Here is a 27,968-nt window from a genome sequence, read left to right on the forward strand (position 1 = left end):
CAAAAGAACCAGTGGAGAAGCCCCTAAATTTTTTTTCCTGTAAATCGAGAGCTGGTATTTGGCTAATCTGACAACCTACCAAGAAGCACTAAAAGTGTTTCTACTTATTGTACCCCAGTAAGCAAAAATAAAGTTGAATGAATAAAAGTCAACAAATGTGACTTGTGACTGGTTGCTTAGCAACCATTTTAAATTAAGACAGACCCCCCCCAAAAAAAGTAATTTACAGCCCAGATTCAAAGTTCTGGCGGCCACCCCACATCCACATGCTCACATTTTGGGTGCTCAGCAATTGGCCTGCATTTTGCATCCGTTTGTAGCATCCCTCGGTCATGTGAATGTGATTTACGTTTTTTGCCAGAAACCAGACAATGGGTTCACTTAACCACTGAGATGCTCACTTAACTGCCACAAAATAATAATAATAATAATAAAATTGTGTCAGTCACGCGATACCCAATTAACAACCAGTGTGATTTAAGACCATAATTCTAGGCTTAATTATTGTTGTAAGTTGAGGACCAACTTATACTCCTACTTTCAAACAAGCCAAGATATATGCAGTAAATACTGGCTTGTACATTCCCTTGAAGAATCAGCAAAGGATTAAAGCGCTTTAGCTGTTGAGAAAAGATGAGGATTTATCAGTTGTACAAAGAGATTGTACAACAGAAGCTGACAGTACAAGCAGTTTCAGTTCAGGAAAACAACCAAAACAGAGGATTAACACCAATAACTGAGAATAACAACTAGAAGGATAGGATGCAGATAATACTCTGTACTGTGAGAACTGAGAAACAGTTTTTAGAGATGAAACATGTTCTGAGCATTTAGTAGGAATCAAAAAGAAAACCCATCATAGTAAATTTATAAAGGGCAGAAATATACTCTGTAAGAAGGCTAAGAGAAAAGCAGGGATAATTTGTGACTCACTACAGGAAGGAATCCAAACAAATAAAATGATAAAATAAATAAAACAAAACAAAAAAACAACACACCTCCTCAGGAGCAATCAACACCCAGATAAGCAGGGTGAACACCAGGAGAGCAATCCAGCAGTAAATAATACTCTAATCAAGGAACTACCAGCTCAAGTAGTAAACAACAGCCTAATCAAGAAACTACCAAGGAGAAAATAATCCCATCAACACTGTCAGGGCAAGCTGCTGTATATAAACAGAGAGCAGCACCCTGTACTTCTAGCACTGAAAAATTGAATGGGGTTATACCAATGGGGTTAGGCTAATGAGCAACTGGGGATCTTCTTGGATTCATAGCCCTGCTTCAGGAGCAAGTGACCACTCTGGCTAGGAAGGCCATTGACCAAATCGGTCTATTTTTTCCCCCTTTTTACTGTGTTGTTATAAATCTTGATATATTGCATTATTTCAGTACAGTGATGTCTATATAATTAAAAATTATTGGCATGCCATTATTATAACTTATAGCATAGAGTACTGAAAATAGGGAAAAGAAAAAAGTATTCTACATATCGCCCACAATTTCCGATATCAAACTCCCAAACATAAAATAATTTGGCTTTTTCATTCAAAATTGAATATTATACTGAAAAAAGAACTGCTGTCACTCACATGAAAGTATTTGTTATATGATAAAGATTTAGTCTTAAATTACTTAATCTTAAATATTAATACTACTAAACTAAATATTAAATATTGTTGTTGATCATCCAGAGTCCTCAGATATGAATTGCATAGCCATATAAATATGTTAAATAAATAAATAGCTTCAACTGTTTGTTACTAGGTATGTGTGTGTGTGTGTTAATGGGTTATGTGAGGGAAGGAGGGAAGAAAAAAACCAAAAATGACTTCTGATTTCCTCCTTTTTATAGTTCTGCTAATTTGCAATATCTGTAGGCATTTAGACCCCATTAGAAGCTATATTATATTTGCCTTGCTGTGTAATGTCTTGAATGTATGACTTTTGGCTTCATTTTTGGCTTAAATTAAATTAAATATACACTTCTATTGTGTATACAGTATATATACTATTAGTTTTGCCGTTGATGTTTATCTCGCAAATTTTAAATTTCAAATCAGACATTGTTGGAATTGTATCTTTTTTCCATGTTGAGCAAAATTTATTCTTGCTGCTCTAAACATGTAGCTCATTAAATTATGGTATTGATTTTCTGTGAGTATACCTAATAAGAAAAGTTGTAGTTTCATTTCAAATTTAAATTCCAAGAGTGTCTGTATTCTACAAACTATGTTTTTCATGTAGCAAAAGCTTCCTTCAGTTTCATGACATTTTGAACTGTATAATTAGTGCACCCATTGTGCCCATAGCTAGACTGGGAAGGCAATCACTGATGCTTTATTCATCTTATATTTGGACTATTGCAATGTGATCTATATGGGCCTGTCCAGGAAGGCCACTCAGGAGCTGCAGCTAATCCAGAACACAGTGGCAAAGGCCGTTAGGAACATGTTACAACATACCCATGTAAGAACTTTGTTTTGTGAGTTTCTTGCTTAACCAGTAAGTTTTCAGGAACACTTTAAGATGCTAGTTATCAACATATAAAACCCTTCAGGGCATAAGGTCTAGTGGTCTATGGCAGGGTCTCCAACCTTGACAACTTTACGACTTGTGGACTTCAACTTCCAGAATTCCTCAGCTGGCATGTATCAGCTGAGGAATTCTGGGAGTTGAAGTCCACAAGTCCTAAAGTTGCCAAGGTTGGAGACTCCTGGTCTATGGGGACCAGCTACTGGTATATTCCATTGCTTCCATACATCCTATATAATCAACGTGTTTTGGCTCTCCTTGATTAGACAGTGAAACTTGATGGAATCCAGGTAAGGTGCCTCACCTGTCACAGCACCTCCTCTCTGGAATGATCTCCCCCCAGAGCTTGTATAGTTCTTACCCTAACTCAATTTATAGAAACTCTTAAAACTTGGTTTCATTTCCCCCCTGACCTCGAATTAGCGGTTGGTGGATGTATTGATATTTGTTTTGTTAGTTTTGGTGTGCTTTTTCCAGGTGTTTGTTTTGTAGAATATTTGTATTATTATGTTGGTCTTATCTTTTATGCTACTTTAGAGTTGGAGAGTCTGTACATTGAAGAAATAAATACCTTTAATAAATAAGCAATTATGTGATATGTTGAAGAAAGGGTAAATGCAGTGTTGATTTGTACCAAGAAAAGTATAGATTCCAAATCATGGAAAGGATTGTAATGATTCTACTTTATTCTGCTTTGGTCACATCCCATTTTGTCCTGTTTTGGGTATCATGCTGTAAGATGGATTCAGATTCAGAGAATGGCAGTGACAATGATCAGGGCATTAGATACTCATCCGTATGAAGAGAAACTGAAGGAGCTGACTATGCTTGGAGAAAAGATGACTGGGGATGGGGATAGGATACTGTTCTCGAAATATTTGAAAAGATATCACACAGAAAAAAGCAAAACCTGCTCCCTTGTATTTCGGAGTGCCAGATATGCAAGAATGGATATAAGTTTTTGAAAGATGTATTTTTCGTATTCGTTAGAAGAGGTATCCACAGGCTATGGTTAAAAAAAAAAGTTAAGATGATAGCCACAAGGGTCTGATTGAAGCTCTACTTGTTTTTTATTGGATTGTGCATATAATGCACATAAAGAACACTTTGATTGCTTTATTACAGCCACCATGTTGACTTTTAAGCCTGAGCATTAGGGAAGAAAAACACCTTGTAACAGTAAATGTAGTTTAGCGCTAGAACTACCGTATATACTCGAGTATAAGCCGAGTTTTTCAGCACGTTTTTTGTGCTGAAAAACGTCCCCTCGGCTTATACTCGAGTATATACGGCTTATACTCGAGTTTTTTTTTTCTTCTTTTTTTCACATTATACCGGATGGCGCAAACTTGGCGGGCTTTTGCATTAGCGCGGGGAAGCCCTGCCGGTGCAGTGAGAGGGCGGGGCGGGGGAGCCGCCAGCCTTCTCGGCTGAGGGAGGGAGGGTTTCCCCGACCGGTAGCTGCCTCATTTCCCACCCTCGGCTTATACTCGAGTCCCCAGTTTACCCCAGTTTTTTGGGGTAAAATTGGGGACCTCGGCTTATACTCGGATCGGCTTATATTCGAGTATATACGGTAATTATTAAGAGAGGTGTAGATCTCATCCTCATTCTGTGTACTCAAAATCTAGATTGTTCATTGTCTGAAATTATTTATTTTGTTATATTTAAGAACTGCCCACCTGCCTCATACAGGGAATCTGAGCAGTGTACAATAAAATATTAAAAGCATGAAGAAACAATATATTAAAATTAAAAAGAAGCAAGCAATCACTTGCCTTTTAAGAATCACTTAAAAGGCAAGGGAGACGGCTTCCAGGGCACCAACCAATCCCACAACCTCATGTTCATCTGCTTTAAAAATGCTTTAATTTGGATTCCTGCACTGAGCGGATGATTAGGCTTGTTCATACAGTATGGCCATTCCAACCCTGTGTTTCTGATTGTACAACGGAAGGTGCCCATTCAATTAAATCTGTCTCTACTCAGTCAGATTTGAGACTTAAAATTTATCAATTTAGAGGGATTCTGTCTGATCTAGATTGGTAGCAGCAATCAAGGAAATGTAATTTGTATTTTCACTGAATCCGTACTTTCCATTGTAAAAAGAATTGAGACAAGGTCGTTAATGCAACCTTGGAAATACAATTTGGTCACTAGTGTCTTTCAATAGCATTGAGGCCATTCATAGTTTAATGTTTGCTTTATGTACACTTATAAAAGAACTGGCAAAAGCAGTATGCAGTTTAGGCAGTGGTGAAAGGAAAGAGGCTGTAGGACGCCTATAATCTGATCCGGTTGGATCATGAGTGCTTTTAACAGCATTTCCTGGGTTGCTTCCTTCCACATGTATTGGACTGCGGTTTCATCAGTTCTCAATCAGTGACCATGTCCAGAGAAGATTATGAGGTGCATAATCCGTGACATTAGGAAGATAGCAAGTTGGAAAGGCCTGGATTAGAGGATAGAGAGCTAAAGTTATTAAGTACATGATTTGCTACCAAACAAGATAGTTTGGCATCTTCTATTTTGCCAATTGTATGCAATGTGTTCAAAGACCACATGTGTTCAATTAAACTATGGTACATTAAACTACCATCTGTTAAATGAGTCATAACTCACTACAATCATTTCCTTATGTGAGCTAAAATCAAAGTAAGCACCTTAAGATTATTGTTTTGTGACCAATTATTGTTTTGTGAACTCAGCCATTGTCTTGTAGGCTGCATACACTTCTCAGTGTTTCATTGCTATTGCTGGCACTCATCTCAAGTGACAGTGAATGTTAATAAGTTACTTTTCAATGTCCCCTCGTTTGTTATAGGAAAACAATACATGGGTTAGACAGCTTCTGTTTCAATGTTTTATTTGACCTCTCAAATTTTCCTTAATGTTAAGTGTTTCTTCTTTGATGATTGGAAAACATTGCTCTTTATTGGCATTTTAGAGCATGTATAAATGCACATTTATATGTCAATAAAGTTAGCAATATTTATAATAATGAAAAAGAACCGTACAGAGGAATCGTGGTTTCAAAAACCACTGACTAGAAAGGCTAGTCTAAACATATTGGCAATATACTCATCTTCCCCAATGTATTTACCATATTATAAAGTAAAAAGTATTTGATAGGGAAGTAAACAGACATCCTTTTTTTTTCAATGCCATATCAGACTTTGGCTTATAATGTGTCCTTTCAAATTATTTTCTTCTTTCATTTCCTGATACCATAAGTATCTATGAACATGCCTAAGCCAGCTGTTTTCATGATACCGGTAGGAGTTCTACTATTATCCATTTGGTTATCTATGTTAGACAGCTACCATCATAATATAATTTAAGATTAGGAAATGCAAGACCACCTCTTTCTTTTTAATCTTGCAAAATTCTAAATCTCTTGGCTTCCCCTCCCCCACTCGATATAAATTGTTGAGACTTTTGGAAAAAGTTCAGAAAAGAGCAACTAAGATGAACAAAGGCCTGGAAACGAAAACATATGAAAAACAGCTGTAGGTTTTGGGTTTGGCTAGTTTAAAGAAAAGAATTAGCGGTGACATTGGTAGCAATATTATAGTACTGCCACAAAGAAGAAGGAGTCAACTTATTTTCCAAAGCACCAGAAGGCAGGACACTAATCAAAGAGAGAAGCAACTTGGAATTAAGGAGAAACTTCCTAACAGTGAGGACAATTAACCGATGGAACAGCTTGCCTCCAGAAATCGTGGGCGCTCCACTACTGGATGTGTTAAATTTATATTTTACCGACAAAGAAATAAATATTTATAAAATATAAATTTAGCACAAAAATAGTTTCTTGCAAAAGCAACTGCCTGCGAAGGCTCCTGGATTGGGGCTGAAAGGCGGAAGCAGTATGCTCTGTCCCATATCTGAGTAAACCAGGTTGCCCTGATAGATAGGTCTCACTGGAAAAAAAGAGTCTAGACCAGGAGTCGGCAACCTTAAACACTCAAAGAGCCATTTGGACCCATTTTCTGAAGAAAAGGAAACACCGGGAGCCACAAAACCCTTCCCGTGCCTGACTATTTCCTGAGTGGCCACAAAACTAGCATATGTAGTTGAATTAAACATTATTTTTTCTTCTGAAACTTTTCTCTTTTTTTTGGATTTATCCATGGTTGTCCTACCAGGAGTCGAAAAGCTCAATAAATTGTGTGCCGGCGGGTGTCACACGTTGGTGGCTGTGATGCATATTTTAAGCGACAAAGAGCTGCAGCAGGGGGATGAAAGAGCCACGTGCGGCTCCAGAGCCATGGGTTGCTGACCCCTGGTTTAGACAGTCACTTATCTGAAATAGTACAGGTTCTGCTTGAGCAGGGGGCTGGACTAGAAGACCTCAAAGGTTCCTTCCAGCTCCTTCATTCTGTTCTAAATATGCCTGTAGGATGGTGTTATAGAAAAGAGCTGGGATGAGGAGGTATTAGTCCATCTCTAACTCAGTCTTGTCTGTACTGACTGGTAGTAGCTTGCTGGGATTTTAATCAGTGGTTTTCTTAAAACCAGAGCAGGAGTTCCCAGGATTTGAATCTTAAGATTTTACACTTGCAAAGCATCAGCTATGCAACTGAACTTCAGCTTTTCACACTGCACTTCATGGAACCTCACACAGTAATAAGCATTATATGGCCTGCCTTAAGGGATTTAAATGTAGGTTAGATATTAATGTCACTAAATGGCAAGAAAAGTTAGGAAAATCTTATTAAAACTGAATCATTGCTTCCTTCCCAATTGTTAGGCCATAGCTGATCACTTAACCTCTGTTTTGTGACATGTATCTGTACAGTGAAATCATTAATCTAAGGTGACAGTGAGATGCTGTGTAGTATCTCATATATAGAATTGAAGCATTCCTTAGTGACATTGGGAATTAGCTTGCACAACCTACAAATCCACTTCTAATTGTACTTGCCAGCTTGGCACTAAGTCTGGCCTTGGAGATGTATTTCTGTTCTTACAATTATGGTTTAACTGATGTCTGCCCTGAAGAAGGTTCTGATGGCTAATTTTTTCTAAGTAGCACGATGTCTACTTTTTGCTAGGACAGCAGCAGACTGTATCAGGAATATTAGAATCGCAATCCACTTCAGTTCACAACAAGTGAATAGTTAAGAAGCCCCTGCTGTAGAGAAATTAGATTTTTTCAGACTGGCAATACCGTTGTCATAAATCTCCTGCCAGGTTCATTTTAGCAGCCGTTCTCTCTGAAAATTTCAAAATTGACATTATCCGGAAGCCAGAACAGACTTATACCTTTCATGCTGGATGGAAATGTAAAGAAACGTCTAAGTATCTTGGGAGCAATTTTGAATCTGGCTCCATAATTAGCCCTCAGTACTGGGTGGGCTGGAAGAAGGAGGTGGGGGCTGCCAGAGTCAATGCATGATACATCAACTGCCATGCCTTCAGTAAAGAGTTGGTTTCGTAGCTTTAGGCAATGTTTTATACAGGTTCCATGTATGTCAGTAGTGATGCTGCAAAGAAAAGGCAGCAACTGTGGAGCCCTGGGGGTAGGCATTTATTAGGCCCAGGGGAAATTAATTGTAATGCCTGCTGTATTTCTGAAGGCTCAGGAGAGAAAGGAGAGAATAAATTTCTGCCTGAGAAATTTTCCACCAAGGAGAATGTGGCTCATAAAATACTAAAATGTCGCCTCCCCTTCAATTGGTGAGTTGGGCTTTATGGTGAAGAACTTATAAACTATAAACTACCAAACCATATTCTGCAAGAGTGATCCTTACATGTTATGGTATATTAAGTGCTGCCATTTAACTCTGAGCAGGTCACAAATATCACCAAACAAAATAAACCCTCCAAAAATGAATAAACTCACCTATAAAATATACAGTATTAAAATTATATTTAAAAATATGGAAAAACGTGCCTCCTCCACATTACATTTTTCAAGCATAGCCTGTCCTCTTCCTGTACATGATGGAATAACCAAGTCTTAACTGCTATCCTAAATCCCAGAAAGGAAAGAACAGGCCGAATCTCCATGGGGTAGGAATTCCAGAATATAGGGACAGCAATTGAAAAGGTCTCCTCTCAAGGCTCTTCTCAAGGCCATGGTTTGATCCTAAGCAAGACCCTCGAGGGAGCGGACCCTATTCAACTTAATCAGATGGACAAATGAATATGGGAGAAGATGGTCCTCAGATAGCCCAGTCCTACAACCAGGAAGAGCTTTAAAAGAGACAACCAGTACTTTGTCACCCAGAAGCAACTGACACCACGCAGCTCCCAAAACAGTGGATTTGTCCTGGCCAGGCTGCCATGTTTTGTACCAGATGCAGTTTCTGAATGCTTTCCAAGGGCAACTCCATGTAATGTGGATTACAATCATCCAAGCAGGAGGTGACTAAGGCATAAGTGACTATGAGCATGGCCTCCCGATCTAGGAAAAGCCATAACTGGCACATAATACTATACAGAAGTCCTTCTGAGCACAGTTGCCACTTTCTGATTAAGCAGAAGCTGTGAGGCAGGGGGACCTCCAAATTGTGGACCATCTCTGATTGGAGGAACACAACTCAGTTAAAATTTACTAATTCTGTGGAATTGTTTGGTTCAGTAACCACTGACCCAAAGCAGGGGTGAAACGGTCCCGGATCGGACCGGCTCACGCGATCCGGTAGCGATAGCAGCTGCTGGTTCGGAGGACCGGTAGCAAAAATCCCTGGCCCCACCCCCCCTGCCTCTGCTGAGCCGCACCATCTGCAGAGGGTTTTTTGTTTTTTTTTACTTTTAAAAGCCGGTTTTGCTTCAGCCGAAACATGCCTTTAAAAGTAAAAAAAAAGGCTTTGAGGATCCCGCCCCTCAGCTGAGATCGGCAGAGCCTTTAAACTTTAAAAAAAAAAAATTAAAGTCTCCTCTGGCGATCTCACCCGAGTTCCTCATCAGCAGAACCTTAGTTGTACTCTTACTTGTAGAAAACATGTTTTCTACAAGTAAGAGTAGAGATTCTAAGGCACTTACCTGATTACTGATGAACGCATGGCTCTTTTTCCAGCCCGAAAGCAGTTTCACTTTCAGCCAGACAGAATCAATTGCTTAGCTAATCTATTTCCTCGGCGATCAACTGGCTGGCTTTCTCGCTGAGGAACTTTGGGATTTGAAGTCTAAAATAAATAAAATAAAATAAAAAAATAAAATAAAATAAAATAAAATAAAATAAAATAATAAAATAATAAAATAATAAAATAAAATAAAATAAAATTAAATAAAATAAAATAAAAAAATAAATAAAATAAATAAAATAAAATAAAATAAATAATAAAATAAAATAAAATAAAATAAAATTTAAAAATAAAAATAAAAAATAAAATAATAAAATAAAATAAAATAAAATAATAAAAAATATAAAATAAAATAAAATAATAAAATAAATAAAATAATAAAATAAAATAAATAAAAATAAAATAAAATAAAATATAAAATAATAAAATAAAATAAAATAAATAATAAAATAAAATAAAATAAGTAAAATAAATAAAATAAAATAAAATAATAAAATAAAATATTTGTGCAGCTTTCTGAGATTTGGTGTCTTTCTGTAGTGTTTCACTCTTACTACACAAACACACAAAATCTCAGAAAGCTGTATGTGGCATTCTGTGTGTGTATGTCAGTTGTGTGTGTGTAAAGTGTGAAAGTTGGTTTTTGAGCTTTTTGTGGCTGTGTGAAGTGTGAAGTGCAGCTGCTTTTACATTGTGTATGAGTCTGTTGTGTTGTGTGTGTGTCAAGTGTGAAAGTTGGTTTTTGATACCTCTTATTGTTTTTTATACTTCGTTAATTATTTTTATTATTTATTGTTATTGGCCATGCCCACCCAGTCATCTAACCACCAAGCCATGCCCACCAATTAAGCCACGCCCACAGAACCAGTAGGGAAAATTTTTAGATTTCACCCCTGACCCAAAGCCATTCTGTCTTAGAGAGATATGTTCTGAGTCTATTTCTCCCCCCCGCCCCACATCCAACCCCAACCGCTTCTAGGTGCAAGATTAGCATTTCCGTTGTATTACCTGTTTGACTCAGGCCCAAGATGAATAACTAGATACTTGTAGAAGGCAAAGGGAATGACCTTGAGGAACTGGAGGAAGAACTCCTGCCCAAACAGCGGTCACATAAAAAAAAAGAAGAAGGCACAGTACAGGACAGAACAGTAATGTAACACAAACACCTCAGCCAAGCCTCTTCCTACTTTGCATAATGATAGGGAGGGGGAGCTGCATTTAGACTTGCAAGATTCTGCTATTAAAACTTTACAATGAAAACAGTATTGGCTATATTACTTTGGTTTCCTAATCTAATCTTCTTAGAAAGGCTGACAGTATAATCAGCATCTATTGCTATCAGGCCATTTTACAATATGTGGCTTCCCCCAGCAGTTTTACGCAGATATTAAAAAATGTGGAGAGAACAGAACGGTCTGAGGCATTCCACAATAGCAATCATCATCCATAATCAGATCTCTCCTACCTTTCTATCACTGATTGAAGTCATCCCTTTAGAAAGGACAACCACAACAAAATAATGCCTCCACTCCAATTCATGTAGGCAGCCCGAAAGGATACTGTGGTCAATGGAGTGGAAAGCCACTAAGACATCAAGAAAGACCAAGAGACCTGAAACTTGACTGCCCAATGTCCAAATAATCCACTTTGCTTACGGTCCTCTGGAATTGTAGGGCCATCATTTTTTCTACAATGTTCTCGGTAAAAGTAAGGTTGAAGACAAGTCCAGAGATGGGTGGCAATAGAAATAATCAATCAAGCAAACAAACAAATAAATAGTTGGGTGTCAAACAAAGGCTTCTTCAGTGGAGGCCTACTATAACCCCCTAAAGAGGTCACGGGAGCAATCCTTCACTTAAAGAAGTGGTTAGAATGCAGTACTGCAGGCTACTTCTGTTGACTGTTGGCTGCCTGCAATTTGGCAGTTCGAATCTCACCAGGCTCAAGGTTGACTCAGCCTTCCATCCTTCGGAGGTTGATAAAATGAGGACCCAGATTGTTGGGGGCAATATGCTGACTCTGTAAGCAGTTTAGAGAGGGCTGTAAGGCATTATGAAGCGGTATATAAGTCTAAGTGCTATTTCTGTTGCTATTATCACTTGAATCCAACCTCCTATCCCCTCATAACCAATCATGGTATCCAACTGAAGGATGGCAGAGTTGATATTGCAAGGTACCCTAAACACTTTCTATAAATATTTTTAAATGTTAATTCAATGTAAATTGAATCCAAATGTGGTTGTCTTGGCCCCACCAATTTTTTTTTTGGGGGGGGGAATGCAGCACTCCCTTCTTCCCACTCAGAGTCTATGACCTGAAAATGGTTGTATAACACTTCTTTGAGAGGGATGCGAAGGAGGATAGGTCTGATTGAAGGGAGGTCAAACAGGGTTAGTAAAGACTAAAGTTCAGAAGATGACAGCCAGTTTTCTGTCAGAGCTGGGTGGCTGCTGTCAAACTCTTCCACTTCTCCTCTGGCCCAGTAACCTCCCACAAATTAAAAAGGTTAGCGCTGCATTTCTGTAGGGGAAGTGCTCTTGATTGCTTCCTTGAAACCAGGGGACTCACTTCTTCCCGCTTGAGCATGAGTTCGTTTCCAGGAAGGTTAAATTTCTGCGTAAGTGTTTTATTTTCCTCCACCAATGATAAGAAACTTCAGCAAAAGCTAACAAAACCATAACGGTGTGATCAAACAGCAGAACGTAAACTAATAGTACAAGAGCAACAATAAAATTAATCAAATAAACCAAGAAAGACTTAAATTACAAGCAAGATAACTTGAGATTGTATAGAAGAGGACCCACAGTAAGATAAAGCAGAATATTTTTCAACCAGGTAATAAAACGTCAATGGGAGGATAAGCAAGCTTATTGGGAAAGGGAATTTCCCAGTCAGTTATCATTGCAGATACACTGTATTGTACATGTAGTACCGTGTTTCCCCGAAAATAAGGCAGGGTCTTATTTTCTTTTAACCCCCGAAATATGGCCTTGGCCTTGTTTTTTTAAATTGCTTGATATTAATAATATTGTATCTATGTGTTTATATGCATGGACAAATTGTGTGCGCCAGTAATACTTTGAATGAGACATTCTCCATGAAGTACAGTTTCTAAACACGTTACAAAGGCAAGCCCTATAAAGCTAGAGCTATTACCATGCATAAATTTGGGTTACCTTAGTGTATTGTTAGAACAGTAAAGCATACAAGTTTGTATGTTTACAAGCTGTAATTTTTAAACAGATTGGAAAACAAGGTTACTTATTATTCTGCAGAACCCAGTTATAAAATAGACTGATGCAAATATGTGACTAAGATGTATGACAGTGAGTTGATCTGCTGATTAAGCCATTGTAAGGGTAATTTTTTAAAATCTGTGTCTTTACTTTATAAGCCTTTAACATATCTACCCTGAGTTCAGCTAAAGAAGCATAGATAAACTTTGCAACTAAATAGCCATTGCAGTGTTCATTTCAATAAGCTGGGAACTCTTCATGCTACCAGTCAAAATATAAAACAGAAGCTGCTTCCCAAGGCTTTCAACTAAAATAAAATCAAATGTATGCTACGTTAATAAGGCTTTCAATCAATTTAAAATAGAAATAATTGACTGACTGGGAATTTTTTAGACTGGTAGTTGCGAACGTATAATTATGGATATTTATAGAGGCAGCCAAAATGTTCTAGACACTCAACAAAAAGTGAAACACAGCAGAGCCCCTTTCCTCATGCCAAAAAAAGGGGGGGGGGGAAAGAGCAAGGAGGAAAACTGGCAAGTTCAGGTAGTAGTTTTTAAAATTATGACAAGTTATTATCTCATTCTTCTTTGAATGATAGTTGAGGAAGGTTTGGAGAATGGAGGAGTAAATGGCAGGCTATCCTGTCCAAAGCAGAAGCCTCAGTGCCATGCATCTCTCTCAAGGATAGATTAGGGCCGTGATGGTGAACCTATGGCACGTGTGCCGGAAGTGGCATTCAGAGCCATCTATCCAGGCATGTGAGCCATCACCCGTTGCTATTCGGGTTCCAGCACACCAGCCAGCTGGTCTTCATGTGCACGGGAGCACTGGAAACTGGAACAGCAGCCCCCCCCCCCCCCAGTGCACATATTCACCAGGCAGCTGCTCTTCCTCGCTCCCATTTCGGCACTCAGTACCAAAAAGGCTCGCCAACACTGGATTAGTGTGTTTGGCCTTAATTGGACCCTGTAGTGATTTCATTGCATTGCGTAAAACATAAAATTAGGATCTACTCTTCATTGTTAATTATATGGTCTGTTTCAGATTTGTCCAAAACCAGTACTGAATCAGTCTAATTTAGAAAGATTCGAAAGGTGTTTCAATTAAATAAAGGGTTTGCTTCTTTGAATTATAGTCTTCTGATAATGTATGAGTAATTCAAAGGACATATAGGCATGCGGTCACTGGTTTCACAGAACCACAACATAGCTTGGTTTGATTTACCCTGTTATAAAAATCCTGCAGTGGTGCCTTGTAAATTGTAACAGGTAGCTTAGCATGATATGGGATCTCAGCCTATTGTGGATTATTCAACTAATTAATATAACATCATAGCTTTAAGGCAATGTGTGAAGCAGGTCAGGGTGACTTTGAAAATGGATATATTTTTCCCCAAGGAAAAGAAATGTGCGGAAAAGCCCACTGTTGGAATGGAGACAGGGATAAAGATTTTTAAGTGATCACTCTAACTTCTATCTAAGGAGCCATCTTTCCCCAGTGACACAAATCTGCCTCACTGAACTCGTCTGCTAAGCAATTGAAGCAGGCAGGGTCAAGGAGAAGAGCCTTTTCTGCTGTGGCTCCATCCCTGTGGAACCCTATACCACTGGTGGTGAGGACTGTCCCCTCCCTTTTGGCCTTCCTGAAAAGTATCAAAACGTGGCTTTGCTTGCTGGCCTGGAGCCGCAAGGGAGGTGCTTATCACTGAAGATGGCTGATGGGGTAAGAAGACCTCATCCCTACCCCGTCTGTCTCTTAGCTCTGATTTCAGTACAGTTTTTAATAATATTTTAATCTGTGTATTTTTAATGTTTTCATATTTTAATTATTTTTTGCTTGTTTTATAATTTGTAGGCCTGCCCAGATTCATCTTGTAGGGGAGATGGGTGGCATAAAAATGTAATAAATAAAATAAACTATTAAATACAGTCTATTATTTTACCAGATATTCCCATATGCAGTGCTGTGTGGAAGTAAAATTATTTATTATACTTCCAATATTCAGTATTCTTTGTTGGTTGTGTCTGTCATGTATAGTAATGTTACTAGTTTTTTTGATTCACTAGGATGGTAGTATTGGGTGCTTAGATATTGGTTACAAATAGAAAAACAAATTATACTTGTTTCTTAGTTATGATCTGAATCATTATAATCTGTGGCATGAAGGTTTTGTCTGAACTTTGGATTCAGACTTTGAGTTTATTTATTTATTTATTATTATTTATTAATTAGATTTCTAGACCGCCCTTCTCCCAAAGGACTCAGTGCGGTGTACAGCCTTATTTAAAACACATAAATACACAATACAAATCCCAAATTTAAAATACATTTAAAATGAAATATTTAACAGGCCAATTTAAACTAAAACGGTCATAGACCGATATAAAACCCTTAGAATTTAAAAATTATAAATAGATTAGTACCATTAAAATTCAATTAAAATTAAATTAAACTAAATATTAAATTAAAATAAATATTTAGGCTAGTCCCGCCCAATTGAATAGTAGAGTCTTCAGTTCCCGTTGAAGGTACAGAGGTCGGGAAGTTGGCGTAGCCCTGGAGGTAACTCATTCCATAGGGTCGGTGCTGCCACAGAGAAGGCTCTCCCCCTGGGGGCCACCAGCCGACACTGTTTGGCTGATGGCATCCGGAGCAGGCCCACTCTGTGGGAGCGCACAGGTCGTTGGGAGGCTATCGGTGGCAGAAGGCGGTCTCGTAAATAGCCCGGTCCTAAGCCATGGAGCGCTTTAAAGGTGAGCACTAGCACCTTGAATTGCACCCGGAAGGCTACCGGCAGCCAGTGCAAGCCGTGCAGGATAGGTGTTATATGGGAGCAATGTGATGCTCCCACAATTACCCGCGCAGCCGCGTTCTGGACTAGCTGGAGCCTCCCGGTGCTCTTCAAGGGGAGCCCCATGTAGAGAGCATTGCAATAGTCCAGGCGAGAGGTAACGAGAGCGTGAGTGACCGTGCGTAAGGAGTTCCGGTCAAGAAAGGGGCGCAACTGGCGCATCAGGCGAACCTGATAAAATGCTCCCCTGGCGACGGCCATCAAATGTTCTTCTAAAGACAGCCGATCTTCCAGGAAAACGCCCAAGTTGTGCACCCTTCCCCTGGGGGTCAGAACTTCACCCCCCACAGTCAGCGAAGGCGTAAGCTGACTGTACCAGGACGCCAGAACCCACAGCCACTCTGTCTTGGTGGGGTTGAGTTTATTTATTTATTTATTTATTTATTTTATTTATTTTATTTACATTTATATCCCCCCCTTCTCCGAAGACTCAGGGTGGCTTACAGTGTATAAGGCAATAGTCTCATTCTATTTGTATATTTACAAAGTCAACTTATTGCCCCCCCAACAATCTGGGTCCTCATTTTACCTACCTTATAAAGGATGGAAGGCTGAGTCAATCTTGGGCCGGGCTTGAACCTGCAGTAATTGCAGGCTATTGTGTTCTAATAACAGGCTCCTTACAGCCTGAGCTATTCCGGCCCCTAGAACAGTTGGAGCCTGTTCCTCCCCATCCAGACCCGCACGGCCTCAAGACACCGGTCCATCACCTCGACAGCTTCGTTGGGGTGGTTCGGGGTGGAAATGTACAGCTGAGTATCATCAGCGTACAGATGATAATCCACCCCAAAACCACAGATAACCTCACCCAGCGGCTTCATATAGATGTTGAACAGGAGAGGCGAGAGAACCAACCCCTGAGGCACCCCACAAGTGAGGGACCCAGAGGTCGATCTCTGTCCCCCTGCCAACACCGTCTGCAAACGGTCAGAGAGATAGGATGAGAACCACCGATAAACGGTACCTCCCACTCCCAATCCCTCCAACCGCTGCAGCAGGATACCATGGTCGATGGTATCAAAAGCCGCCGAGAGATCTAACAGGACCAGGACAGAGGAACATCCCCTGTCCCGAGCCCTCCAGAGGTCATCCACCAACGTGACCAAAGCCGTCTCGGTGCTGTAACCAGGTCTGAAGCCGGACTGGAACGGGTCTAGAAAGTCAGTTTCCTCCAGGTATTGGGGAAGCTGATATGCCACCACACTCTCAACAACCTTCGCCAAAAAGTGAAGGTTGGAGACTGGACGATAGTTTGCCAATACACCTGGATCCAAGGAAGGCTTCTTGAGGAGGGGCCTCACCACCGCCTCTTTCAGGGCCGCGGGAAAAGTGCCCTCCAACAAGGAGGTGTTAGTAATTCCCAGGAGCCAGCCTCGTGTCACCTCCCGTGTGGCCAGTACCAACCAGGAAGGACACGGGTCCAATAAACGTGGTGGGATTCAGCCTAGCCAACAACGTGTCCATATCAGTGGGAGTCACAGGATCGAACTCAGCCCAAATAATATCCACAAGACTCGTCCCTGTCCCCTCGCCCGGATCTATCCAATCAGCGTCCAGCCCATCCCGGATCCGAGCGATTTTATCGGACAGATACTGTACAAAATCCTCAGCACGCCCCTGCAAGGGATCCTCCCAAGCCTCCTGCAAAAGCAGGGAGTGTGTCACCCTAAACAGGGTGGCTGGGCGGTTATCTGCTGATGCGATAAGAGCGGAGAAATAGCTATGTTTCGCTGCTTTTATCGCCACTAGATAGGTCTGAATATAAGACCTAACTAGTGTTTGGTCGGATTCGGTACGGCTGGACCTCCAGGCACTCTCTAGGCGTCTTTTCCGGTGCTTCATCTCCCTCAACTCCTCGTTATACCAAGGAGCTGGGCGAGTTCGGCGCCGGGTCAGAGGCCGCAAAGGCACTACGCGGTCCAAAGCCCCGGCGGCCACCCCTTCCCAGGCAGCCACCAGTTCTTCGACCGAGTTGTGGGCTAGTTCCCCAGGAAACGGCCCAAGCTCCGTCAGGAACCTCTCCGGGTCCATCAGGCGCCTGGGATGGAACAATCGAACCGGCTCCAGCTCCCTGAGGCGGGGTGCAGCAGTTCGAAAGTCTAGCTGAAGGAGTAAATGATCTGACCATGACAAGGGTTTAACAATTAATTCCCCTAAATCCAGATCATTTAGCCACTGTCCCGAGACAAAAATCAAGTCCAGAATGTTACCCCCAGTGTGGGTGGGACCATTAACTACTTGGGTCAGGTCCAAGGCTGCCATGGAAGCCATGAACTCCCGAACTGCCGTTGACGATCCGCCCACCGACGGCAAGTTGAAATCCCCCATAACCATAAATCTGGGATTGAATTGGGCAGCTTCTGAATAGGTCAGAGGCACATCAGATTTTTTTCTGAATTGCTGTATCAGAATCTAAGTGAAAGTTTTTGGTCAGTTTGTATACATTATCAAGGGAAGTCCTATATCAGCTCCATTAGACAGACCAGAGCAGAAAATCCTCTGAAACACTAAAACTACATTCTCCAGCACACTGCTTGGAGAATCCAAGCATGGGTAATTCCTCCTCTATTTGCCATAGACTGAATGTAGATTTTTTTCCTTTGTTGACCATGCCTCCTCTGCTCGGCTAAGCCTCAGTTTGTTCACTCAGTCTAGCTAGAGAGATGTGTGTATGATAGCTCTAGCTCTTAAACACAGCAAAAGCGAAAAAATTGGTTGGTTGAGGGGTTTCTCGGGGTGACAGCTTCAAGATTCCCTTTCTCTCCTCTGCTGCTAGTGATGGATGGGGAGAAACAGGCTCAAGCTCAACCCCTCCAAGACTGAGTGGCTGTGGATGCCGGCATTCAGCTGCAACCGCAGCTGACTGTTGAGGGCGAATCATTGGCCCCAATGGAGAGGGTGCGCAATCTAGGCGTTCTCCTGGATGGACGGTTGTCTTTTGAAGATCATTTGGCGACCGTCTCCAGGAGAGCTTTTTACCAGGTACGCCTGGTTCGCCAGTTGCGTCCCTTTCTAGACCGGGATTCCCTATGCACGGTCACTCGTGCCCTCGTCACTTCTCGCCTGGACTACTGCAATGCTCTCTACATGGGGCTTCCCTTGAGGAGCACCCGGAGGCTCCATTTGGTCCAGAATGCAGCTGCACGGGTGATAGAGGGAGCCACTCATGGCTCTCATATAACACCTCTCCTGCGCAAGCTGCACTGGCTGCCTGTGGTCTTCCGGGTGCACTTCAAGGTGCTGGTTATCACCTTTAAAGCACTCCATGGCATAGGACCCGAATATCTTCGGGACCGCCTTCTGTTACCATATGCCTCCCACCGACCGGTGCGCTCCCATAGAGAGTGTCTCCTCAGGGTCCGTCGGCCAAACAATGTCGGCTGGCGACCCCCAGGGGGAGAGCCTTCTCTGTGGGGGCACCTACCTTCTGGAATGAGCTTCCTCCTGGACTCCGTCAACTTCCTGATCTCCGGACCTTTCGCCGTGAGCTGAAGACCTATTTATTCTTTCGAGCAGGACTGGCATAAAAATGGGTTTTAAATTGGATTTTAAATGGGGTTTTATACTGTGTATTTTATAATTTTAAATTATTAGCCACATCGAATAAGTTTTTTAATTGGGTTTTATTGTATTGTACTGTATTGTATTTTATCTGGCTGTTAACCGCCCTGAGTCCTTCGGGAGAAGGGCGGTATAAAAATTAAATTATTATTATTATTATTATTATTATTATTATTATTATTATTATTATTATTATTATTATTATTATTATTATTATTATTATTATTATTATTATGGGTTAGTCGTTCCTGGGACTCCAGACTGGTTCCCACCGCCTCCTGTACGCCTGGCAGCAACTGGAGCCCTTTGGGACATTTCTGGATAGCAGGGTTTTTGGGTTCCTGCCCGCTTCTGCCGCCGGTGTGTGTGCTGGTTCCCCGGTGCGCCAGCACAACTGCCGCCACCATACAGCTCCTGAGATACAGGGCGGCTTCCGGAGTCACTGCCCGACTCGTCGTGGCAAACTCTGAAGGAACTGTGATGCTTCATGGCGCAAACAGAGCTTTCGGCTCTGTGCCTATTTCATTGGCTGCCAAGTCCACGAAGTCGTTTGGTGACACGGGTTTCCCGCTCTTGCGCCATTTTCCTTTCTGCTTGAGCCATGGCTGTGCTGAGGATCTTTTACGATCTCACCTGCAACTGTATCTAGGCAGCCAAAGAGAAGCCTCTAGGACACCTATTGTGCCTGTTTCACTGGCTTGGAACTTATTTCATGCAAAGCAGTGCCAAGGGGTTGGGGCTCTGCTCCCATGCTTTCAGTCACAGTAAAAAAAAAATTGAATTTGGCAGCCGTTAGATTGGACTTTGGCAGCAGTCTACAAGATGGAAGCTGGTACTGACGCTGAAGGTTGGCTTCTGTTCGTGCTTCACTATTGCCATTACTGGACATTGAGTGCTGGTCTTGATCCAGAACCTTGCTTACCTCTGGATTGAAAATACCCGACTGGTTGCCCCTCATTGGCCAAGGTGACCCTGGTACGTGGATCTGGTAAGCCTGTCTGTGTCCTGTCCCTGGCGGATTTCTCTCAGCCAGGGTGTCGTACTAAATCTGGAGCCTCAGTGGCATTTGAGAGAATCTTCCTGAGGAAGGACAATCTCTCAGGGAGGGTGATACAAACTATAGAGGCTTCCAGACGCGCATCAACGAACCGGATTTAGAACGCCACCTGGCGTTCATTCTGTTTTTGGTGTTCTAAAGCAGGGGTCTCCAAAAATGGCTGGGGAATTCTGGGAGTTGAAGTCTGCCAGGCTTAAAGTTGCCAAGGTTGGAGACCCCTGTTCTAAAGGACACATCGATTCAACTTCGGTATTGGTACCTGATGTTCTGAAATTCTTACAAGAAGATCAGGACAAAGAGTTGTCCCCCAACACCCAAAGATGGCAGGTCGCTGCCTTGACTACAGTACTATCTGGTGACAACAACCGTCCTCTCACCCAACATCCGAGAATTCAAAGTTTTCTTAAGGGGGTGGCTAACCTGAGACCCCCAGTGGTACATCAGTACCCCTCATGGGACCTTGCCTTAATCCTTCAAGCACTCACGTCTTTGCCATTTGAACCGTTGAGTTCCATCAGTCTCCAGTTCCTGACCCTTAAGGTCACCTTCCTGGTGGTGATAACTTCTGCCAGAAGGATTTCAGAGATAGCAGCCCTGTTGGTGCGAGGGGATCTCTGTATATTCCATTCGAACAGAGTTGTCCTGTGGGTGGACCCCTCCTTTCTGCCCAAGATAAACTCCTGGTATCATCTCACCCAGGAGCTAGTGTTGCAGGATTTTTGTCCGAATCCTAAACTTCCATTAGAAGTAAAGTGGCATACTTTGGATGTTAGGCGGTCCCTCTGCAGGTGCATCAGACGAACAGCTTGATGTTCCAATCATCTTTCAGAAGATCGGAAGCTCTGTTCATTTCATTCCACCTGTCTTCGATGGGCAGGAAGGTTTCCCCCTCCACCGTCGGTCGCTGGCTGAAGGCATGCATTGCAAAGGCATATGCCCTTAAGGCTAAACCTTTACCTGGACAGATTTTGGCCCACTCAAGCGCTGCTACCACCGCTGCCTGGGCCACCCAAGCCTCTGTTAGTGACATTTGCAGAGCGGCCACTTGGACTTCATTAACACCCTTTGTTCGCCATTACATGGTAGACAGTTTTGCCTTGGCTGAGGCGTCATTTGGACAGCGAGTGCTACAGAGTGTACACTTATTCCCAATACCCGGGATCAGTCAGCCTCCCGCCCATGAACTACTAGCTTGGGTATGTCCCGTGCTTGGATTCTCCAAGCAGTGCACTGGAGAACGGCTGTTGACTTACCTGAACGTCCCTTCTCAGCATGCTGCTGGAGAATCCAACCCACCCTTCCGGCTTCCTGATCTGGGACCCAGGTGACTCTCTTCAGCATCTTCTGTGACACATTGGATGACTATGCCTTTGTGAACAAACTGAGGCTCAGCCGAGCAGAGGAGGTGTGGTCAACAAAGAAAAAAATCTACATTCAGTCTCTGGCAAATAGACAAGGAATTACCCAAGCTTGGATTCTCCAGCAGTGCGCCGAGAAGGGACGTTCAGGTAAGTCAACGTCCATTTAAGCTATAATATCAGATTTTTACAAGTCTGATTGTGCTGTACTTCCTCCGGCCACTTCTTATACTCCAGTGAATTAGAGAAGCATCTGCCTGAGCCATTTCCAGATGTTATTTCATTCTTTAAAAATATATTTTGCCAATTGTTCCTGAATCTCTCCTTCAAAGTAATCTTCCTTACTCTTTACACTTTTTACTAATTCTTCTCTTACTTGTTTTGCTTTTTGAACATCTTGCATAAACCTGAAGTTCCCTTAAAGACTAATAGATGTGTGAGACAATTGAGAAACACACGTGTGTGTGGAGGGAGGGAGGGAGGGAGAGAGAGAGAGAGAGAGAGAGAGAATGATAAGACTGAATATGACAATTCTGGATAGAATATATAAAATAATATAAAAAACATAAAACAAAGGAGAAAAACACATGGTGTCCTGAAGAACAAAACCATCCAGCTCAACATTTTTCACAATTCTCAATCTTAGTATTAAATTGCCCCATTTCACTTAATGAGAGAGGGTTGTTAATATAGGTCTAAACTTGCAGCTTTTGCTTTTTGCTAGTTGATGAATACTAATTCAGCTTTTGCTGGTGATACATGAAAGAAGGTATATTTATGACTTTACTGTGCCACCTTTTCTTTTGGTGAATCACTGCAAGATTGTCTTAAAGTTTGAGCATTCATAAAAATACAATTATGCCTGAGAAGCTGAAGAATGGGGAGAATAGGATAGTACCCTTTATGGTGCTGTAGCATGGGTACAACAGCTTTGAGGTCTCCTAGAAGAAATCTATTGACTTGAAATGCCAGACTGATTGCCTATGAAAGAACAGATCATAGTCTTGTCCTGCAGCAGAAAGCCAAATTCCAGGCCGTCTCTTTCTCCTGCCTTCTCCAATGGCTGGAATTGGCTTTCTTCTTTAAAGAAAAGGGCATGCTTGCTTCCACCTCCCTCTTCCCTACTTGGTGGCGTCATACTTCAGATTGCCTTTCGGAGAGAGGAAAACCGGTCCCAGGAGACTTTTCCATCTCCATTTAATTGGTGAATAAAGAAAGGGAGCTCCGGGGAAGTACAGGTTTAGAAGTACAAATAGGTGTATTTGTATTTTTTAATTTAAGGCATATTTCATGAGCATAAAAAGAGAGCAAGGTTATCTGCCATTTGTTACCAAAGGGAAAAAAGAAAGAATGGACTGATTCTACTCTGAGAAAATTGAAACTACATACCGTATTTTTCAGAGTATAAGACACTCCGGACTATAAGATGCACCTACCTTTTTTGGTGAGGAAAACAAGAAAAAGAAATCTGCCTCCCGGCAATTTTGCCTCATTGCAGCAAACAGCCTGCTTTACTTTCATTTTCATTTTCAGCATAGCTTGATTAGCACAAGAAAATAAAAACTGCTCCCAGCAATTTACCTCCTTGCAGCCAGCAGCAGAGGCTTGCGCAGCAATAGGCAATGGCAATCCCTGCAGCCTGAAACAGCTGAGGGTCCGGAGGCCAATCCAAGGACAATCAACTTGTGCTAATTAGTCTGTGCTAAAGCTGAAATGGGCTGTTTCTTCTTGCTGCTTGCTGCAAGGAGGAAAATTGCTGGGAGGCAGAGGCCAAAGGGCGGGAGCCAGTAGGTGGGCGGGGCTACATTCGGTGTATAAGACGCACCCAAATTTTCATCCCCTTTTAGGTGCATCTTAGACTCTGAAAAATACGGTATTTAAATTCTGCTGAATAGGAAAACCAGAGGAGTCAGGATATACCAGGTTTGGTTAATTCAAGTTACAGCAGGATGCTATTGCTGGGTGTTTTAACCTTGTTGAGAATAACACATGTCACAATAAAGGGCTAAATGGAAACTGCTCCTCCCGGTCAAACTTCTGACTGCAGGGTAAAAGGGGCTCACGCTTACTTTGCAAATTTAATAATAGCCTGGCTTTGCGGGGCCACAGTGGGAAACATTGATTGAGCCCACAGAAGCATCACTAACTTGACTGCTGCTGCATGCAAGTGCAATTATTGTCCAGCAACATGATGATTTGTAGGCAGGCGTGCAAATGAGCAGTGAGGTATGTGCAATTTTGTGTGCCACTTTTGAGTGCTAAGTTTTCTTTGCTTTTATGCGAGTTACTACCTTTTAGAAAGGACATTGAAAACTTGTCTTTTGGCACTTTGAGTGTTTAGGGAGTGATCAGGAATGACAACTACTTCCTCCCTTGAGATCCACTCCTCAGCCATATTCTTCTACATCTTGCCTGTTTTTCACATCTTTTGATTCTGTTACACTGCTCCACCCATATCTGCTCATAGCGCTAAAATAGGCATGCTGCTTTTAAATGGCGTTTCGTTGCAAGTCTGTTTGCATAATTTGAGTTTTTCCTATTGTGGAAATATTTGCCGATGGACGAGATACCCTCGTTCTCCTCTCTCTATTGACTGTTACGCTCTAAATAAAAATATGAGGTATGGCAGTTTTAAATTTTGACCACTGATGTCGCAAAATGCATCCATTTCCAAGATAGACTGACTGAATAATTGCTATGCAAAGATTGCCTGAAGAGGTGAAGGTCATGGAAGTATACAAGGGATGTCTGTCTGCTTCACAGAGGCCCATGTAAAAGTATTGTGTCGTTTCCAACAGAGTATTTTACAACAACCACAGTACATGATTAGGTCTGGCAACCAGAAATGTTAATGGAAGGGAAACAGACATGAAGTACAAGAGGTCATTGCTCAGTCTGTATCATCATGGCAACTCTGACTTGTCACTCCAAATTACCTCTCTCCCACCCCATAAATAAATAAACCTCTTCTGATGTCTGGTATCAGAAGAGATTGCCTGAAAAAAGGAAAAATTACATGTGATGTCCCAGGAATTAAGAGGAAGAGGAATTAGGACTGTCTGCTTTGAGATGTTTAGTAAAGCAGCTGCTTCAATACAATAGTTTCGACACAATAGTTTCAATTGTATTAAAGATTTTTGTATTATTGAAACGTCAATACTTTTCAGATATACGTGAAAATTTAAAATATACTAAAAATATTTTACTGTAGGCAATATGTCTTTTTTGGGGGGGGGTTCTTTTTCCATTTCATATTAACACATCTCAAGTCAAAATAATTTCAAAAAAAATCTGGGATGGGGGCTTCAGCTGCTACAGTAAGACCAAAAATTCCACTGAATTATTCCAGGACGGACAGTATGTAGAGTAGATGAGTATGGCGAATAGTGTCTCTTTCTTTGGGTCCGATTGATACATATCACTAAGCCATAATGTGATTTGGATTTTTGGGATAGCACGATGTAGGAAACTGATTTGTGCAATAAATTATATTTAAATAACCCTAATAATATGCACAAAAGCAATGCTGCATTTTGTAGATGGATGGAGAGGTAGGTTTTGCTGTGTCTTTTGCTCTGAACCTTAAATTGAAGTTTGTTAGACACTGGGAGCTTAGACTACTGGCAGCTATTCCTTGGAGAAGGGCCAACAAAAAAATGAGTATGAATTGGAAGAAATCTCCAGCATTATTGAACAGTGCAGTTGGGATTCATTTGGCAGACTAATTACTTGTACTAAATGCAGTGAATAATCACTTTGGTTTTTATATTTAATTATATAGTGCCTGATTTCCTCCATTTTTAATATGATTAAAACTATCTTTCAAAGACTGCCAAAACTGCATTAAGAATCATTCACAAGGCTGTTGGCTATGTCTGTTAATCTCGCCCATCTGCCTTATCCTATCTAAAAAGACTTGCAATATGGCCAGATGAGGAGAGATGCAGTCAGAGGATGTGAGACAGCTATTAGGAGCTGAATAGTAGCCTTAGGGGGAGAAAAGCATACCTGGCCAGGCACCGTTGTAAAATCATGCTGACTATTCATTAGAAGCCTTGTTATATTCTAAAATATCACTGTATATTTCCCAGCATTCCCTTGCAGCCATGAGTTTAGCACCATGCTGTGTCTTTATTAAAACAACTGGAGCCTGAATTTCTAGAGCTGAAGGGCATGTTATTTATAAAAGGAACTTGTAAATATTGGGTGGCTTCAGCCTTTGAATACCTCCACAGTAACAGCCAACCTCCAGAAAAAATCAGAGTCTTATTAATACATTCGCACGTATCATCCAAAAAAGGAATGAATAGGATTTGAGTAAGAGACAGGCTGGGGCTTGTTACCGCTTTGTAAGAACGCTGCATCACTTTTCTTTCTACTACAGTACTGTCGAGATTTCGTCGTGGAGGATTGGTTCCAAGAACAACGTATCTTTGAAAATATCTCAGCGGAAGACTTGAGCTGCTGTCCCTGCTTGGACTTCAAGCGCCAAACATTGTGTTTTGTGTTGGGTGGAGGAACATGCTTGCTCCGAGCAGGATGTAGGTGGGAAGGTCGGGTATCACAGCTGACTTGCCAATAAAGAAATAATAAGATTTTACTGACAGCTTGTCATGGGAGACACCTCCACTTATGAATCTGCCAATTTGATGCATGACACAAAGCTGGGCTTGCGAGGAGGGGAGCAAAATTCTGTAATTTTACCCACCCCCGAAAAAAAAATCTCCATTTCTGTGACACCAGAACTGATGCAGAAGAAACCCTAGTGATTTGACATAGATGATGCTTATGTCTCTGGAGGTGGCATCCCAGGATAAGGATGGTATTAAAGAGCATTGGAAGCCTGGAAGGAGTCTTTTAAAATCTAGCTACTTTTTCCACACAAACACAAGTTAATGTCTGAATGTGGGTGTCCTAACAAATATGTAATGTTGATTTCCTTTAAAGAAGGCTCAAGCTGTTGCCAGGGGGAGGTGTGAAGCGAACTCGTTCATATTCACAATTGGAGGGGGCAGAGCGGCACAAAAAATGTTGCTATGTCATCGTTATGGAATTAAGATAGTTATGGACTCTTTACAGTTTTAGAAAACGAATATTGAACTAGCCTTTATAATTAATCCACCTATTTTTTTTAAATGCACCTATTAAAAGCCGAAGCCTAGTCAAACCATAGTTTAGGGCTTTGTTTTAGTTCTTGGGTTTGTATTTCGCCCTTCCCACAAAGGTTATGGCAAATCATTAAGTGTTAATTTTGTACCCTATGACCATCATTTGTGTTGTAAATGCTGTACCTCGATGAAGATATCTTTTCTTTTATGTACACTGAGAGCATATGCACCAAGACAAATTCCTTGTGTGTCCAATCACACTTGGCCAATAAAAATTCTATTCTATTCTAAATGTGTATTATTTTGCTGATTGCTTCTAGCAACCCTGTATGAAAAGTTACCAGATTTTTTTGCAGTATAAGACACACTTTTTTCTCCAAAAAAGTGGGTGGAAATGTCTGTGCATCTTATGGAGCGGATATTGCATTGGGAGGGAGGGGGGTTGGTACAGTGACTGCGTTCGCCATCAGCGCTTGTCACCACTGCCACTGTTCGCCGCTGCTGGGGAATGCTGGAGCTTTGCTGTTGAGCAGTTAATCGGTGGTTGGATCGGCCTCCCGAAATACTGCCAATCAGCTGTTCTAAGCAGCGGGGATTGCCGGCGCCAATCGCCGTCACTGAATGCTGCCGCCGGCAATAGGCGGCAGCAATCCCCACTGCCTAGAACAGCTGATCAGTGGTATTCTGGGAGACCGATCCAATCACCAATCAGTTGCTCGGCAGCAAAGACTCCAGCATTCCCCACCGGTGGCAGCAGCTCAGTTCAGTTGACTGGTGGTGGCTGCAACAGAGCAGAGCCCTGACGAGCCACATGCTGGAGCTGCGATAACATATTGAAGCTGTCCAAGCTGTTTGCTGCAAGGACGCTAGCCAGATGAAGGCAGAGGCAGATTTTTTTTTTCTCTCGTTTTCCTCCTCTAAAGCTTATGTGCATCTTATGGTCCGGTGCGTCTTATGGTGCGAAAAATAGAGTAAATTGTGAGAATTATTTCCCCTAGAATAATTGTTTGTGCATTCTCGGGTAGTCTTTACCAGGTCGACACAGCTTCAGCTTTACCATGTCAGGAAACAGCATGCCAAGCCTGTGCTGTCCTTCTTTGCAAACCTAGGAAAGCAGTTGTAGCAATTTAATGAATCCTTGTCTTCTTTATATACTTGATGACCTGCCTTCTGCCCAGCTCAGCACATCACTGTGGGAGTCTGGCTTAAGAGATGATGGGGGATT

At 41.7% G+C, this 27,968-nt stretch overlaps 1 protein-coding gene across 2 annotated transcripts in view; it reads left to right on the forward strand.

The window, feature by feature from the left end:
- NDUFB11 (NADH:ubiquinone oxidoreductase subunit B11) overlaps positions 1-27,968 on the forward strand; it is a 61,825-nt gene that overhangs the window by 12,644 nt on the left and 21,213 nt on the right. The window contains exon 2 of one of the 2 annotated variants that reach the window (XM_058174060.1): positions 26,020-27,028. The exons of the other annotated variant lie outside the window; for it this stretch is intronic. Within the exon in view, the coding sequence (XP_058030043.1) occupies positions 26,020-26,217 (198 nt within the window). The 3' untranslated portion in view covers positions 26,218-27,028. Of the gene's footprint in view, positions 1-26,019; positions 27,029-27,968 lie in introns of those variants that run through there. 2 annotated transcript variants of the gene reach the window in all.

The sequence above is a fragment of the Ahaetulla prasina genome, chromosome 2 (assembly GCF_028640845.1).
Source record: "Ahaetulla prasina isolate Xishuangbanna chromosome 2, ASM2864084v1, whole genome shotgun sequence".
Classification (NCBI taxonomy): domain Eukaryota; kingdom Metazoa; phylum Chordata; class Lepidosauria; order Squamata; family Colubridae; genus Ahaetulla; species Ahaetulla prasina.